General features: G+C 39.4%; 1 protein-coding gene across 1 annotated transcript in view; it reads right to left on the bottom strand.

Moving 5' to 3' along the window:
• Positions 1–13,578, bottom strand: part of nolo (ADAMTS-like no long nerve cord) — a 175,727-nt gene extending 162,149 nt beyond the window's left edge. The window contains exon 1 of the mRNA XM_018033538.2: positions 12,965–13,578. Coding sequence (XP_017889027.1) covers positions 12,965–12,985 — 21 coding nt within the window. The 5' untranslated portion in view covers positions 12,986–13,578. The remainder of the gene's footprint in view (positions 1–12,964) is intronic.
• Positions 13,579–19,198: the final 5,620 nt, after the last annotated feature.

The following is a 19,198-nucleotide window of genomic DNA, read 5'->3' as shown; positions in this document are numbered from 1 at the left end:
AGCATTTGCACGAACTAATATATTGAACTAAATTAATATTAAGAGTACTTTGATTTGGAACTGAAATTCATCGACTAATTTGAACTCTGCAAACAGAAGAGTGGATTCCATCCAAAAAGTACAAGACTAAAGCGAATCTCAACGATCGAAATCTAGTCGATAGCCGCAGGAGAGGTTGCAGCAGCGGCGCGTTACGCCAATGCGAAGTCATTTGCGTAAAGGTAATTAAGGTCGGGCAAAGGAAGAGGCCACGAAATTCGATTCACCGGGACCTTCCAAAGGGACGGAGCGGGATCGCGTCGCAGTCACTAATAATTCTTACAGACGAATTTTTCATTAATTAGTAATCCTGTGATGAATTTACTTTGCACTTCTGATGTAAAAAATCGAAACGTTTTATTTTTACGTATTATAATTGGACTGCGATCTTTCATGTTAATGAAACATTCGTAATGTAAATTTAATAAATGTGATTAAGATAACAATTTCCTTTATCTTTTAAAAACAATAATATATAGTTCGCTTTTGATATTGTACATATTTTTGAATATTAAATGCATTTTTACATTCCTAAGGCATATGATTTTCTGTAAATATACAAAATCCGTGGTATAATTGCAATTGTCATAGTATGAAAATTAAATCCATAATAGATTTTAATTTGAAAAGAAAGTCATCTCGTTTTTAGCGTTTTATATTTCTGTATCTTAACATCAACGATGAATAGAATTCTATCATCAAAAGGAGATATAAAAAAACCAATTCACTATCAGGAGCAGCAGACGCTAAGAGTAAATCCATTCGCGTTAAAATTCCTCTATCAATTAGATTTTTCTTCAGATGTCTTTTTTCTGTCTCTATGTACGATCATCGTGCCTCCATCCTCAATCCGAAGAAGAAAATAACGAATGGCTAGCCTCGTTAACTTTTCTTCCTTCACGTGCGGGTCTGATACATGGCGTCGATATCGACGAAACAATTATTCGATCGATCGCGTCGCATCGACGCTGATCCTCGCGTGGCACGTATGTCTCCCGGCCGAGGGACACGAACGTTTCTCAGAATCCTCGCGTCCGAGTAATTGCTCCGACGACGTTCTTGTGTCGAGAGATCGGCAAAACGAGCGGGAAACTTCCTAATAACCAAGTAAGTAGCCGCTAATGGTACTTCACGGTTAACCGGTCGAACAACTCAATCGAATGGGTACTGCTGTTGCCTTCGACGATCGATCGATCCTGTTTACGCGCGGACGCGATAATTGTCTTTTGCGGGTTAACGAGTCCGGCGGAGAAGAAAGCACTGTAATAAGTCGGGATCGTTATTAACTGTACCCCGATTCGACTGTTTTCGATCGAATCAGCAAGCCCAGGCTATCTATCAGTTCTATCTGATCCATTCGTCCTGCTTGTTTCCAAACAGAAACGTGAATGTGATTTTTGGATTTATCGGATACACAGGGCCGTAATTTATTGGGGAGCACGCTACAGTTTTATACAGAACAATTTTAAACGTTGCTCATTATCAATTAATACATATAATATGAGAAGTGATTTTTATTGAATGTCCTTGTATGCCACCAATTTGATTTTCCGATTTTTTGGTTAAGGCAAGTTGTTTTGACTCCGGGAAACGCTACCAGTTGCGGCGATACTTTGCATACCGTCAGGGAACTATGGAAAGCCACAGAATCCTTCGCATACAACGTGCAAGCTCTCGCTCTCTGCTCTCGATCATCAACTAATATATACATGCAAAACAAAAATGGACAAACTAAAGGATTAAGGATTTCTTTTTATATAAATCAGAATCTTCATTACATGAACTAATTGAGAGGCAAGTGCTAAAACGTAGATAATTTCTTATGTCTTAGAATACTAGAGATAAGAATAGTATATATAATAGAATGTTCACATCATTGGTGTTCATATAATTAGAGGCCCTACTGCAATTCGATTTGTACGTCAATTACATTCAATTAGTTTTCACTTTTAAAGACATAAAAGGTAAAGAGATATATCCATTTAAAAAGCACGTGGAGTCTCTGTATCGCATTTTATTCCAACTGAAACGTTTATCACGGTTTTTATTAAAACAGAAAGTGCAGTTTTCATACAAGTCGAAACATGTTTCGAAATCGGACGTGCGTCGAGTAGAGACATCCGAACTGCGGAGGCTCGCAGCGTTAATGTCGTAAAACGGTCGTTCAATCAGAAATTCTCGATAAAAATTTTATGCCGTGCTCGATCTGCTCACCGTTGTGCCCGTGCTGCGTCATGTAATCGGCCGCTTAAAGTAGCAATGACTGCTTCGTCGAGGGCCGTAACGGGCCACCGAGAAAGGTCCTCAGAAGGAATTCAATGGCCCGTTGCTCGTGGGCAAGATTTTTGCGAATTCATTTCGCACGCGAGAAAACGTACGTCCGACAGTTTCACTTCGAAAAAAGAAATAGCCGGAGAAGGCGGTCTACCATTAGTGAGACGTAATTAGGAGGAGAAGCTGGGGACAGTTAGCGACGATTATCGCGATCGAAATAGCTCGTCGAGTAATCCGGAGATTCGAATCGAGTAGGAGAATTTACATAATCCCTCAAAAGACAAGGCAAAACTCGACCTCGTTGAATTATTCTTCCCATAACTAAAACCGCATAATCCCGTGAATTAACCGATCGCAGGGAGGAATTATCTTGGACTTGTAAATCGTTGCACGATGGATCTCTTTGTTCAAAGAATACGTGGCTTCTGATCATTTCGTCTCTACCTCGATTCGACTGTAACAGCTTCGATAAATTTGCAATTAGGAAGCATATGATTTTGTTACCTGAATAAAAAATAGAAAACGACACGGTGAAAGAAACGCATACATGATTTTAATGATCGTTCGATAAGTTACTCGTCTCAATGAAAGGAAAATGGAATATCGACGAAATTGCTAATTGAACACAAAGAAATATTTACCTATCACAAACAAAATCTATAATATACGATAAATGATGTTCAGCTTTCAAGATTAAGTTAATTTGAACTTCCTCAACGGTTCTTAATATTTATTCAATCTCTACGCTAGAGTGAAGTTTATATTTGTCTTGGCTACGTGAAGAAATTGCTATTATGACTACTCGCGACGATTCACGAGCACTTTACGCGGCTTAGATGCGAATCGATCGAACCGCGAGAATAACGTAGTCACGGAGGCAGGCCGTAACCGGAACCGATTATTTTGCGTTGTCCCATCGATAACATCGAATCCGTAGTAATTGGAGCAGCGCGCGCCCATTACAAAATCAATTTGCTTCGTTTCACGCCCAATCGAGGGCAAAATAGATGCGTGAACCGATACAAAAATTTTAATTCCTCAGATTATGGAGGCTCGTAAATTGTAAAAACCGTGTCCTGTTTTCTAACTGATTACGCACGTGTAACTTCATAATATCATATATAAGATAATACAAGTAGGTCTTTACAGTCCATTCAGGTGATGCGGTAGTTTTACGGAATCGGTAAAAAAATCGCATCGTTTGAACGGACTGTTACTCGTGCATCTGGTGTTGTACGGCGTGCTCGTAAAATCGCGAATTTGCAATTTCCAATTAGTAGATTGGAGCTTTCCGTCTTTCACGCCTTGTGGTTTGACCGTTAATTATGTCGTGTTATGGTTTCCCGAGAAAACACCGGTAAAGCTTGGAACGTCGAAGTTATTCGTAAACTAAGCAAGTCCAGCGAAAGACGGGAGCTGTACGGCGTGTTTGCATGCAGAAAGTTGAACGAGGCACTGGTACCCGGTGTTGTCAATGAACATCCCGGGTTCCGGTAGTACTCTCATGAAATCTTCTACTTTAATGACGTAATCTCCCTCCCCGGTTCGAGCCTTTCTCGTTAACCAGCGCTGGGTACTATTGCGCCAAACTAACGACCGCGCACCGCAAGCACCATCGTATCGTGAAATTAAGTAACAATCTAACAACCGATGTATCGAAGAACGATTCTCTAATAACTGGATAGAAATCCGAGATCGTAAAGAAGAACGGAACAATCGTGAGACACAATTGAAACAATGAATCTGCCGACAGGTAAAGACATTTGTGTTGTCGATAAAGAGCAAATACGATGCTCGCTGTGTGGATTCATACACCTTTAAACGAATTCGAGTAGACATCATTTTCTCGATTTTTGACAAGGGCGAGGCTGCTGGACGCACGTAGATATATACTACTTGTTCGTTATGTACACGCGCCTTATCGCTGGTATTGGTCCGCTTAGCGTGATACCCTCGAGGAGTCCTCGTGTGAGATTAAGTCTACTGGTTACATGGGAAAGCAAGCGTTAAGGCTCGTTTCTCACGACAGGATTCTATTCTACACGTATATCGCTATCCGGGAACAACGATCGTTTTCTTTGTTGCAAATTGATCTCGTGACTTGCTACCTCGAGATGACGTAACGATAAACATAGAATATGACCTTTCCATTTTTAGCTGTTGTTAAATTAGCGAGGATACGCTCTAGATACTTGGTAGAACAATCTTATATCAAATTAAAACTGGATTAAATTTAATAATACCATTCAAATTTAATTCCGTCTAACATATCATACTTTAATTTAGCATAAGTTAAAATGGATGATGCCAGCTCGCGTTCGAATGAGAATAATTGACACTTTTAACAGAAACTCTATTAGTAAACTGCAGTAGGAAGATTTTTTTTTTAAACAAGATAGATATGCTTCCTCGAGGAATTCCATTTTCATCAACCAATGGGCCACCGAGTTTAAATAAAATATCGTTCTATTTGCAATGCGAGTCATTGATGAAGTCTATATCTAATTCCAGCGCCGAATTCTATTCGGCAGATAGTTCGATGATCAAACCGAAGTAACATCGCAAGGAAGAAAAAATCTATATAACGCGGTCTTTCCTCGCGGAATATTGAAGCATTATGTATCCCGTAAAGATTTTATACACGCACGGTTATCACTAGCAAATGTCCCTGGAGATTCGAAGATTTTTCGTAATCTTCCAGCCTCTCTTACTCACCCTCTGCGACGAGGAAGGGTAACTTGAGATTTAACTCGTATCCGCGTCCGAGAAAAATTCCATTTTCATAATACTTTCCTTTCCCTTTTTCTACGTATTTCTCTTTCACCGAACTATCTCTCCTGAGGGGTTTCTTTCTATAGCACGCGCAAACATTTGTCCATAAGCGGAACCGGGAAATACTCTCCCTCCGTAAATACACCGTGTATTTTTACAACTCACGCCGATAGTTACGGAAGCTATTGGTATTTAGAAGACGGGTATTCCCTTCGGAAAACCAAGTAATGGTAGTAGCGACCGAATAACAAAACGATAGCAATGCGTTTGAAATCAGTCGATACGAATTTTCACGCAAAATAAAACACTTCTAATATCCATTTACAAAATGCAATCTATGTAGGTAGAAATTTGTGTAATCATTTAAAAACGCACATCGTTTTTCATGTTCAGAGAATTCCTGAATACTAGATGCATTTTTCACGTTTTCGGCGTGTACACTTATCCTACGAATATATAAAATTCAGTCTATCAATCATTGTTCCAAACTGGCAAGAGTGAATTTATTTTTAGATATTGTTTGATCAACCTAACGTTTATTTTCTATAATTACTTTTTGACGCATCGAGCATAGCATCTCCCGAACACGAAACCAGCAGGAACGCCACTTAATCGCGCTCGATAAATCTGAACGTGCATACAAGAATCGCCCATTGTTACGTAACATTCGATGCCAGAGGCAGTATCATTAGGTTGGCGGAGATTTAGATACGACGAGTATGGGCGACTTTATTCTTGATGTAATTTGGTAACAATCGTGATTTGAATCGCGGTTTAAATTAATCACTGTCACGAAATCTCAGAGTAACAGGCGGTTTCAAAATTACTTTATGACGTTCCTGTCTCTCATTTTTTTTAATAAGCTTCATCACGCGTTGCCTCAGGTAATACTAACTTTATAATTTCATTCGAATAATCTATTTCTAACAAGATGAAAATGTAATTGATGTATCCAGTACGTGAATAAGTTTCTTACCATTTCCTAATATTTAAGTAAAGGAAGGTAAAAAAACAATAAAACGTAGGAACTAGTATAATAGTTGCATGTAATTTCAGATAACGTAGCATACATTCATTAGTATTATAAAAATGTTGTAACACTTGGAAGGAGACATTTCATATATAACAATTTAATATTTGATGATGATTCATATCAGATATTTAAAGACTTATAAAAATCATTAAATGTTGATAAATCGATTATTAGCAAACGCTTAAAATCAATGGAAAAGCAAAGCTAAAGTATGAAACGACAGAAATTTATTCAAGTACTTATTTAAGGAAAATATTCGTAGCACATAAAAAATATCAAGTACTAAGCAAAGGTTCTGAAGGAATAAAAATTATAATACACGGAATATTTTCACGATACTGACCCATTACCAGTTCTTCGAACGATGAGCGCAGCTTAGACAAGTCCTATCTGTCTTGATAGGCGGATGTATTTGGAACAAGTCATTCGAAATGTCTTGTTCCTATCGATTGACGCGGAGGAATCCATAAAACACAGAAGAGGCTATTACCGAGGGGAAGCATTGTGCTTCTTTGGCACGTAAGCTGGTCACAAAGTTGGATACATCTGTGGTCTCGCTTTATTGTTACACATATCCCTATTGTTTGCTTCATGTCTTAATTCGCGAATCTCGATTATTATATCCACGTAAAATTGCCAAAAGACTTTTGTTCATTTATTTGAGAAATAGCCCTCTTTTATACACACATAAAAATAAAAGAGTGTTACATAAAAAGTGCAATAAATTGGATTTGAAACTTCATAGTGAACCTCTCAAAACGTTTATGTGACAAGAGTGATCAATGATAAAAGAGAAGTGTTATGAATAAGATGTGAAGAAAGATATATTAATAACTGTAGTATTTTGATGGGAAAAGTCAATAAAGGCACTTACTAATATTTAGGAAAGATAATTTAAAATGCACCATGAATCTGGTCGAGTTAAATCGCACTATAAATACATCGTAACATATTATATTTTGCAATTAACATTAAATTCGTATCCGAACTTTGAAAGCCCATCGGGGATGAAAATTAAAGGAGAGGCTCCATTCAACGTTGCAAATCAGTCTAACATAAAGTACACAGTATGCAATATTCCAGTCAGTGGTAACGAAATAATTCAGAGTTCAGCAGGCCACCGAGAATAGGTGACTAACACGTAACGCAGCTGAAACAGATTGCCGTATTCCTTCGTTATCACACTTCGGTTGATTCATCGTTCGATCCGTAATCTCGGGATCCGACGGGTTATCTCACCGTGTGTACAATTGGCGGACAGTGAGAATCCGTGAAACTCGCATTAAAAGGGAAAAGATAGTGGGAGAGGAAGATAAGCTTTCCAGGCGGTTAAACGTCGCGGCGCGTCTTCTCGCGCGCGTGTTCGCGCCGGTAATCCTTTTAAAGGCTGGCAGCCGTTTGCTTCTTAAAACATTTTCTGTACAGCACGAGGCTTAACGGCTTACTACTCGAGGGCAATCTGTAAAGTGGCTGCTACGACCGGCCGAGTCGCTCCTCGACCCATTAACAGCCCACTTACCGCTGAATAAAGACAGATCGAAGGGACCGAAACGGTTTGCGTGACGATCGCTGCCCGCCTCCGCGGCTTCGATAATGACTCAGATTTTTTATCACGAAAGCCGATTCGGGTTTCTGCGACGTCGTCAATTTGTATTTGCACACCGGGAAGGAACGACTCCGATATGTTCGAACGCAGGAAGAAAGTCGTCCCCGGTGCGCTCGATTCCGACTAACGATGCGATCCTTTCGTTCTCTAGTTTCGCCAAGATGGCTTCATTTCTGTGATCACGGTACCATCGGGGGAGAGAAATGCTGGGGGAGAATTTAGGGACATTGTATGGTATCGGGTATGTTAACTAGATACTGCAGAAAGAAACTGAACTCTAGTCGGATTTTTAAATAAAAGCCTAGATAAGACCGAATATTGTGAATATTATATGAACTGTAAACACCTAATTACAATAATACTTTTTATAATAATAAAAATAATACTTTTAATACTTTTCCCTTTTATAAAAAGAATTCTTATTAAATTCTGACGAATATGCACCAGATAGCTAAAACGATGATCGTACGAGAAAATTACCTGTGGGCATCGAGAAAATTTAATCAAAAGACTCAATTGACTAGGACACGAGACTGGAATGCATTCGGTGTTCGACACGCAAACGAGAAGGGAGGAGGTCTAGTCCAAAGAGACTTCCGCAGAGATTCTAGCAGCCATTACCGATCTCGGTGCACCAGTCACTCGTAAAGACAGATCTATAGAATGTTTCCTTATGCCTCGCGAGCAAGCTGCAAGAGATGCTCGCCCAAGATTTCCCATGGGCGACCGTGTAACTAGAACCCGGCCGAACACAAGTCGCTCTGTAGGCCTTTGATGTACGGTTACTTTACATAACGTCGTGTGTATTACCAATAATCCCGATTTCAGTTGTTAAACCAAGTCGTTAATTAGAAGCCGCCAATCAACTTTCCACGAATCATGGTTATTCCCTAGCTGGCACCGTGTCTCTTCCAAGATTGCACCCACGGTTGCACGTAAAATTTCAATTGCGTCGCGTTGCAAATTTCTGGCATTCACAGTTTCTATACAATTTAGCGCGTTGTATGAAAGAATTACCAAACATGTGAGCATAAAAACGGATTAAAGTAATTAAAAGATCGTTCGAGTTCTGACTCACGAATATCGATTTTAAATGCAAAGCAAACATGACTACGACATATATGATGAATATGACCCGTAATTATTATAGACATGGTGTCATCTCATTATGGAAGTAAGAGAAATTCATGACTAAAGTTGTCGCGCTCAACGTTCGATTCCTAGCAGCGATATTGGTCGCGCGAACAATGCAATCGCACGACGCATCTCGATTTTCCCCGGGAATACCTGCCAGGGCACGGTCGGATGGTAACGTTGTCGATCCTCATCGTCGAGTCTCTAATTACCGCGCTCCAACTGACACTTCGATCGGCACAAGACAACAGGTTGTGCGGCAGGGAGAGGAGAAACGCGTCGTTTGCGCGTTTTCCACGGCTGATTTGACCGTTTGTAATTCTGCTCGCGGTCCAAGCATCCCGGCTCGTTAGAAAACGAACGTGGTACTGAATTCATCGGAGTTTGGAGACAAAGCGCGGAATCATCGGCTACCCGGTAACCTTTGTCGGTTCTGCCAAAACTCGATGTACATCGCCTGGCAGAACTACGCGAAGAAGCTGTAGTACAGATCGCGACTAACTCAAAGCGGAGGAGGATCAGAGTGGCACGTCCATTGGTTCATTCTGCAGTTCGTACCAAGGTTTACAAACTCGTTCTTAAGTGTATCTTAGCTATCCTTTATTTAATTCGATGGACCCTCTTATCTAATAAATCTATATGATTCGAAAAGTTCTTACAACAGCTATTAAAAACTGCTTATAACGAGATTCTACTTAAGATTCATATCCAATGTTATTCCTGCATCAAAACTTCAATGCAATTCGAATTCGATGCAAAATTAGAATTTTTGTTATAACAAAAATTATATTGATTATTTTTAAATAATGAAAGACGTGAACTGGGACGAAGTGTAAAATGTATTTATTTTTGTTTGTAACAAATTAAATCAGTGTAACAGGCCTATAAACATCGTTTCGTGAATGATTTCAGCCTCGTAAATAGCTGCAAGATGGTCACTTTCAGCGAGTTTCCAAAGAATAGTTCAATATTTCATGCCATGTGCTAGAATAGCTACGTTTCTTAGATGAATATAGGTCGAGCAAACGATGCTTTCAGGTAACCTGCTTTCTTCTGCTATTTTACTTTTATTTCAGCAATGTATCAAAGAAAGGTTTAGAGTATCGCCGTAAGTTTTATCCACGATTGTCCTCGATACGAGTATGGTCGATGTAACAAGAAAAATAATTCTATTTATGTCAAGATCTTCCATATATGAGAAACTGAGCAGTACCACGGGTAGCAACTAGGCAGCCGAGCTGGTGTAGCTTGGTATCGTGCTATCATTAACGCACGAAGCACTTCAGCATTTTATTTCATCACGCTTCAACGTATTCTATACATGAGATCCGCCCTTCGACTTATCTCCTTCACGCTTCCATTATCTGTTCATCTCGCCAATGCTCACGAACGTTTGTTTGTTGGGTGTCTGTGGCCGATTGGCTCGTGTTGATTCCAAGCCTATTGTTTGAGACACCATCCCTCGAGCCCTTTCGTCCAGGTATACGTGAACGTAAGACAGAAAGAATGAGAGCAAAGGAGGAACAGGTTAGAAGAGAACAACAGATGATTTCTCGACGAGCTTCGTCTAGTAGGGTGGACCACGCAAAATCGGCTAGGCAATAAAGTAAACTATTGTCAACCTAGCGCTTTCCAAAGGGTGGGAAAATTCCAAGATACAAGTGACCATTGTAGAAAAGCGGTTGTTTATGGACGAAATTATTCATCGTCATTACGTACATATATTTTTATATTTCATATTTTCTACACATAAGAGAAGGTCGAGTCCGATACTTAGGTTATCTCCGATACTACTACGAGCAGAAAAATCTGTTTCTCCTACCACCAAAAAATCGCTCTCGACCCCAGCAGGGGTCTGTACTTTTGATCCTCGGTTACGCACAGAAGACCGGGTCCGTTGAGCGTCACCCAGCTTTTATACGCTATTCCCTGTACCTTGCATTTGTAACTACGGTACTGGTTACCCGTCTTTTAGAAAGTAGGAACAAGAATTTCGCTCGCTGCCCGGACGAAATACGGGAGCGGAAAACACAGTATGAAAAGTCCATAACAGAGATCTTCGAACATTGTCCTTCAAGATTATAGTCGATTACTTTCTACTCGTTCGACACCGGACACGCTCTCCGGTGATGAACAAGTAACATCTATTCAATACTTGGTGGAAAGATTGCAGCGCTCGGGAGATATTCATACAGATATAAAACAAGGGATTTACTTATGATCAACCCCGATACAAAATTACGCTCTGTCATCATAATATTAAATTGGTTCTTATTAAATGTAATTTTGTTGATCTAATTACAACTTTCTAAGCAAAAACATCTATTTATGCAATTCTACCTAATCGTCGACAGTTATGAATTAAGATAAATTATGTTTATAGTAAACTCATTATGCAATATTGCAATATTCTAATCGCTGTAATTGGAACTAGTTTTTTTTTACAATCAATTTATTGTTGAATAAGCATGATTCGCAAAATTCATAATCGCGGAGAACTCTCACCCAGAGATAAGAATGTCAGAGGAAAAAACGATCTGTTCGAGCGTTATAGTGTTAAGCGTTAAAACGTTGACGTTCGTTCCGCTCCGAAAATCAAAGTCATTCGTAAAGATGTGTCCAAGAGGGGTGGCCATACATTAGAATATCTGCACCTTTAGTGAGTTCTTTTGGGAAAGCTCTGCCGGAACCGGGATACGCTCCAGAAGCTCCCTCCTCTCGTTCCTCTCGGCCCCCCCGTATTGTATAGGGAGAAGCTTTGCTCGTAAGTTCCGACCAAGTTTCTACAGCAACAAACAGCAATGGCCCGAAATTCGCACAATACGATTCGAAATGTATATAACTTTCTTCGAGAACTGAGAGGCTTGCGAATAGCTGCGATTCTGTTCACGCGAAATTCAACGCGCTGTCGCTAACTTTTTAACATTGAAATATTAATTGGGTTACGCAACCGGTCGATGATTTAAAACTGATAGTATAAATCGTTTAATTAAAATATGCGTTATGATGAAATTTCAAACGCAGCTTTAAAGAAAAATTATGTCAAAAATAATTATGTAATACTGCGATTTGGTTGCGGATCGAATTCACATCGTTCCCTATTGGTGTACGTGACGATTACAAGCAGGGTATATCTTGTTCGTGACCAAAATATCAAGCTCGAAAAATTCGTCATTTGTCTGGATGCGTCAGCATTTTCGAATTTTGAATTTCAATAAGTACTTGGGATTTGACATTTTAACTCTAGATGCGCTTTAAGCGCTTTGACCGAATGCGACACAAAAAAATTATATATTTCATGCACAGATTTCTCGACGAATTAATACTTGTTAAGCGTTATTAATTCGATACTGACGATGCGAAATTAAAAAGCTATTGTCAATGGTTCGAATCAATTTTCCAAGTGGTCGCTTAAAACTTTATGAACACGAGTGACGGTACGACCGTGTCCGAAGGTCTCAGGTGGCCTGCGAAGAGGTTGAATTCCGTTCGTAAAACTTCCGGATGGAACCCTTAAGCCTCGAAAAGTCTCGAAATCGACATTGGCGAGGGTCGCGTGCACCGGTTGACCTCGTTCCTTCTTCGAGTGAGTCACGTGGTTTCTCTGTTAATTTTGCCTTTGGACTATGTATAAGACGATGAACTAGACGAAGAAAGGCAGAGAAAGAGAATGAAGTCAGGACATAGTAGCCCATACGACAGAGCAGGATTTAGCGCAAAGGAGACAAAGGCAAGAAACAGCGTTAGATATAGGAGGAAAGATGCGCCATTCCGTCATTGGCAGATTAAAGCGACGTTGTTGGTCTTTGATCTCGGGTAAGGAGCAAGAAAGAAATTAAGAAACAACGAGCTTCCGCGTGTTAGAGGATGACAAATTCTCCGGAGAATGCAGCCTAGCTTTCACTGCCAACTTGTGAGTAACAACAATCAAGCGTAGGAAGGAAACGACGAACTAGACGAAAAGCTAGAGGAGATTCGAAAGGAAGCAAAGGGACTGCGTCGAGAAAAAGGGCACACGCTCTTATCCGGAAACACTCCAATCAGGCGCTTCACAGCGGTCTTTGCACTGATACTGATAGTAAAAAGGAATTCTTTTTAATACTCACGAAGATGAGGTAAGACTTCATTGTCCACCAGCCGGTCGTCGATCGACAAACTTCTTCAGCGTACGCGTTCTCTAACTCTTATTACAAACTCCGTTACTACGTGCTCTAAAATTGTGCACGAGCTTTCGTCAGAGATCGTCGACTTGCCACCGCGTACAGGTTGCACCCTCCAAGGAAGAGCGCATCGAGGAACTCCGTTTCGAACCTTCTCCGAAATATATCACGCCGCAGTGTGTCACTTACATTTACATAGATCACACTTGTTTCTCACCCTTCCTCGCGGTGCAACTTACACATCGCCACAAATATCTGTTCCTTCGTAAAACCACGTGCTGACAAGTACGTTCCGCGTTTTTTATTCCCTCGAACAAAATCGCAATGCGAATAATCGACGAACTCAAGCGAATTTGTACGATTTATAAAACTAAACGTCCCCGGAAAGTGATGTCAGTTATTAACAATCACAACGAACCGAACAAACGAAAAGAACTCGTGGCGCGTCACTGCTCGAACTTCCGCGGAAAAGCGTTTGCGAAGGGTGGCCGCAAACGCACGTGTCTACGACTGTGGCCGATGTCGTCGGGCCGAAGTGCACCGCACGAGTGTCGGCCTTAACGTTTCGAAAGCGCTTGACGTTGGTGCCCGTGCGGCCAGGGTGGGGGCTGGAGGGGTTCGCGGAGAAACACACTCGTCCCTTCGCCCCTCTCCGCATCTAACCAACACCAACCCTTGTGCACCCCCACCGCGGTATCTACCTTTCCTTTATCACCCCTTGCGCAGCTACCCGCGCGTCCACCCACACCGCGTTGGAACCGAGGTTGGAATAAAGTGCTGCCGTAGGGATGGTTTGGCTAGCCGAAACTAAGGAGGGGTAAGAAGAGCACGAAGGAGAAGACTGTCCGATAGGAGTAGAACGAAGCTAGACGGCGACTAAGCCGCAAGGCGAGCTCGTGACGATCATGCGAACCGAACGTCAAATTCGCTCTACATAGATATTCATGTTGTATACGACTTTCTTCCGAATGTTTTCAAGTACATTTATGCAAAGTTTAAAAAGAATTTAAAATTTGATATTTAGATGATTAGTTTTTAAAAACTCGAGAGGATGATTTCAGCTGATTAAGACGTATTTTTTCGAACGATGATTCTGTGAATTCTATATTACCTAATAAAAATAATTCAGTTCTTCAGGCCGAACCTCCTATATCTTCTAATCTGAGAGTATCCAATAGTCACCGATCTGCTTCGAAGAATTCTTGATATAATTCACGTAAGTATCCAGCTTGCCACAGTGATTCATAAACGATGTCTCTCTGATAAGTATTGTACCCTCGAGAGAAAACAGAATGCAAGCCTAAGCAAATCATCCCGTGACTCAATACGTACTGACACTACCGACAGGTGGGTGAGAAAAAGCGGCACCGTAAACTACGGACCAGTTAAGTATACGAGTAGACCCATCAACCATTGTATTTTTTTTGTTTCCTGTTTTGTGAGACTCCAACACACCGTTAGAAAATCTCGTATCGAAATAGCATTTACGATCAGTTCGAATCTCTAAATGCATTATTGTATAGTAAAAACGGGTCCATTGTGTGTTAATAACCATGCACTATGGTAATGCTTTCCAAAAGATATTTCTCTTTTAGAAAAGTTATTTCGTGCATTTATATTTTAATAATTTACGATTAGTATGAATAATAATAATGATCTTTCACTGAACAATCACTTTTACTCACTATCACTTATCATTGCTGTATATCTCTGACGAATGGTAAATGGCCCTGTTATAACAAAACGAAGACGTAGTTTTGAAACGTATAAAAACCACATTCATTTACAACTTTAATAAATGGGGACTTGCACAATGTATCATTTAATCCGGATTCCTATTTTAATTCTGATTCTGATTCCTATTATGGTTTCGATGTCGACTTTAATTCTGATTTTCATTCGAATACGGTTTACGATTGTGGTTTTGATCTCGCCTTTGATTCTGGTTCGGATTTTGATTATGATTGTGGTTCTCATTCCAATTTTGATTTCGATTGTGATTCTGATTTTAATTCGAAATCTGATGATGATTATGGTTTCGATTATGATGTCGATGCCTCTGTTCATTTTTATATCGATTCTGGTTCTGGGATTCGTGAATATACCTGCCTTTTATAATGACGATGGCTATTCTGTTGCAGTTACTGTCTATTCTCTAATAGGATTTCTACTCTTTCTAGAACTATAATTAGACTTAGTGTTCGCAGCTGAATAAATCTTCCTCCAATATTCGCTTGGTAATAGTGTGGTAATTTTTATGGGAATAGGGCAGTGGGTATTGTCCACTGCTCGGGTCTCGAATGTAGTCACCTCCACGCGGTGAGACCTGGGTTGGTAACGTTTTCGAGGTCTAGTCTTTGGGAACGGTACTAAGCAAAATACTATAATCTAGAATCTTGGTGTTTTAAATTATACGTTAATCTTTTAATATTTTAATGTATGTTAATAAATGTTAAATGTTATTAAATAAGGAAATAATTTGATTCACTTTTAAATTCTTGGCATTTTTATTTTACGACTCTTAACCAAATAACCAATCTTGTAAAAGGTACTACGGTTTAAGCTTTTCGACAGTGAAAATCTATAGACATCTCGCGAGTGGTGAAACAGCATAGGGAGCGTTAGACATTACTTGAAAGCTTGTGAAGCGTGTTAAAAAATCGGTCAACGTAGAAATGATTACTGTCATGAACGGACGATGCGTTCGTTCGTTGTTTGATGAACGTTAATCGAAACGTTGACCCGGTTCGTATGCGCGTACTACCATAGTACCTATGCTGTGTGCACGCTGAATCGAACGTCTATTTGTTCTGGGTGCACACTGCGTACACGAGAAATGATGCATGTGACCTGCAGTCACAAACCCGGAATAACCGGACAAATTGTTAAACGTTTTTTCCCCAAAATACACATCGTAATACGCGGCGATGTTTCAATTGGAAACGTGATGCTTCATATTTCCGATATCATTTCGGCCGACACGGGGTTAAATGTTGCCCGCTTTTTTTAGTTAAATCTGGACGACTAGATTTATCACGTTTTATCTCGCTTTACTGACAAACCATCCTTCTCTCCGTGAAATTCCGTTTGCCAAAGATGAAGAAAGTATATTGGCCAGGAATAATAAGTTATTAAGCAACTCGAATAATATTCGTAGAAAATTGTTTTGCATTTAACTCGATCTCATTCACCGTACAACAATATCGTAAAAGGCAGTACGAGACATTAAATTTGAATGTATTGAAAATAGAACTTCCTACTGAGGTCCAAGCATTTATGTCCTACATATTCTGGTACGTTTTCCCGGATCATTCAATACGCTAGAGCAATCTTCTAATGCAGCAATAGTAGGTCAATCTAAATAAAATGTAAAGCAGCGTCTTATCGAAACACGTACACAAAAATTTCCAGAAATTCGGTTCTCTGTATGAGCAAGAATTACATAGTATATTGAATTGTATCGCGGGAAATTCTTTTCCTGACTCTAAGGACGCATTTGACAAAGCAATTCATTAAAAATCACTTTCATCATTTGCTTCTTGCAACAACATATCATTTAATAACAGCATCTCGTTCACTCTTTAGCCAAAAATAAAAATTATTCAAGTATTAGACATTCCATTAAATCGATAAGTGTAACATATGTATGCTCGAGGTTTCCACAGGACGTGTGCTCGATACAAGGCAAGGTCGTGCGCGACATACTGGTAGAAAAGATCCCGTATACCACTTCGGATAAACCGTATTCGGACGATCACCGTTTTAGATAAACGGTATCCGGATAAACTGGATCCCTGAGCATCTTAAATTGAACGTGCACTCTTCGCGTTTCACGTTTTTTCTCATGACTTTCTCTTATTACTCAGGACGCAGGTGGTAAGCCGTCGAAAGTCGACAATTTCGTTACTATTAAGACAAATTGATAAATCATACGACGAATGAAATTTAATTACAGCTTAGACACTTCATCCCTAATTTAATTTATGAACAGTTGTGTATTAGCGCGATGATAATTGATAAAACAACAAAAGAACGATCAATCAATAAATCGTCGTTAAATATTAACTGTGTAATTAACTGGATATGTGTAATTAGCTGGATTAGTCTTTTGCATTATTTATGTCTAATCCGTTTAAATCATCGATGCACTATCAAATATTATCATATCTTAAATTATTGAGACGTTTACCTATAATACATAATCAAGATTTGTGAATATCATATTTAACTAATTGTTCGTATGTATAATTTGTCAGATGTTTTGTTATGATCCTGGATGACACAGTTCTGAATAATTTAGAAATGGAATTTGATTACAAATCAGTTATCAAGCAGTATAAATTATGTTAGTAACATAATAATTATTATTTTCGAATAAATTAAACGTGAAGAATGAATTATTCGAATATGTAGTACACTTGTCGAAGAAACTTGGAAGAATTCGAAGGCCTTGAGGACTTTGACAGGGTATAAAATTCCGCGCGTACCCTCCTTTAAAAGTAGATTAAAGTTTAGGATGAACCAAGAGCTCCAATTTCGTATAAAATCTTCCTTCTCTTTCACCATATATATTTTGATAAGTAACAGCGTGCATCAAAAGAGGTGAGAAGGAGAAGAAAAAAAGATAAAAGTATAAATGCGCAAGAGCGGAAGAGAACGAGACGACATTTTCGCGTTAAAACTGTTTCAAGTTTATTATTTCAGACTAAAAAAGTTTTCTATTAACATCTGAAGAGAACCGAAGGAAAAAATGAGAGAGAGAATAGGAAACTTTTCAAGTACCCAATAACTCCAATTACCAAATAAAAATGAAAATCCCATTATGCTGGTTCTTCGTTGGAGACGTTTAGTACCACGGTCAACGATAATCGCTTTCTTTCTCTGACAGAGAAAAAATAATCGCGATTTAAGAGCGATTTACATACAATTGGAAACATTTACGATAATAAAGAAGAGAATCGTGTGCAATCAAAACCTTCTTCGTCGCTCGATTGAAATAAAAGTCGATCTCGATTGATAAATGTTCAACTACCACGCGTTAACCACGTTCTTCTTGGAATGAATTCGAAGTGTAAATAAATGAAAAATTCTGTTTCCGGGAACTGTGTACACCACATAAAAAGAAATGAAAAATATAAACGTGACACGAAACGAACGAAAAAGTAGACAAAGAATTAGAAGAAAAAAAAATACGTGTATACTTTTTTTGGTGCAAATGATCCAACGCGCACGGGTCCGTCTGCGAAACGCGTAGAAAGCAAATAGAAGTGCGCGCGCTCTAGGCGTGAAATCGATTTCTATACGAGTCAGACTTCGAGCAAAGCAAATTCTACTGGCTTTAACTGCTAGCTCACTTGTAACTACGCGTATACGCCCGTTCGTTCTGTCCATTTTCCTGCTTCCTATCTTGTACCGCGATAGACGAACAGTGCATGCAGTCTCTGGTTTATTTCGCGCTAACCAGGTGGACGAGCACGACGATCTCCTTTTCTTCCTTCTACGAATTTATGAAAATAAACCTGCGTACATGCGCCTACGATAAAGTACTCGGCAAACGGATATTCGTGGGAAGATCCCTGGAAAACTAGATATTTGGATGAATTTGAATATTCATAAATAAGAGAGTGAACTCAGATAAAACTAAAAGGATTTGAGATTCTCTGCGTATAACAAAGTTATTGTTTTTAAACAGTTCGACATGAAAGACTTAACTGGCTTCTCGACAATCCGCAATTGCAGAGCAAAGACTTCCTATGTCCTCCTTGTTATAATTTCATTTATACGTGTTATTCGAGTATCTAAAATAAATTCACATCAAATACATCAGACATAAACGAATTTCAATGATTTCTTAATGTGTTGGGTACCAATTTTAATAAAGACAAAAGTTCAGAGTCTCGAGCAGAACAGCTTATACAATTTAATGTTATCGGAAAGATGGACCTTTGTCTATAGATTTACCACTTCAGTCGATCGCAAAATATCTGATCATCTAAAATTCATCTCCATTTCCATCTACGATTCTGACATCACAATCCTTCCCACACATACATAGAGTACACAGGTACCATCGAAAATACTTCGATCCGTAGGAGGATTTGCGGTTTCTCTCATCGCGTTAAGCTCGAATATAAAGTTCCGTCAGCTACCAATAATAAAACCGTTCGCGTTCCCACGTCG

The sequence above is a fragment of the Ceratina calcarata genome, unplaced genomic scaffold (assembly GCF_001652005.2).
Source record: "Ceratina calcarata isolate Rehan_Ccalc_2016 unplaced genomic scaffold, ASM165200v1 scaffold72.2, whole genome shotgun sequence".
NCBI lineage: Eukaryota > Metazoa > Arthropoda > Insecta > Hymenoptera > Apidae > Ceratina > Ceratina calcarata.
This window is presented reverse-complemented; position numbering and strand designations above follow the sequence as displayed.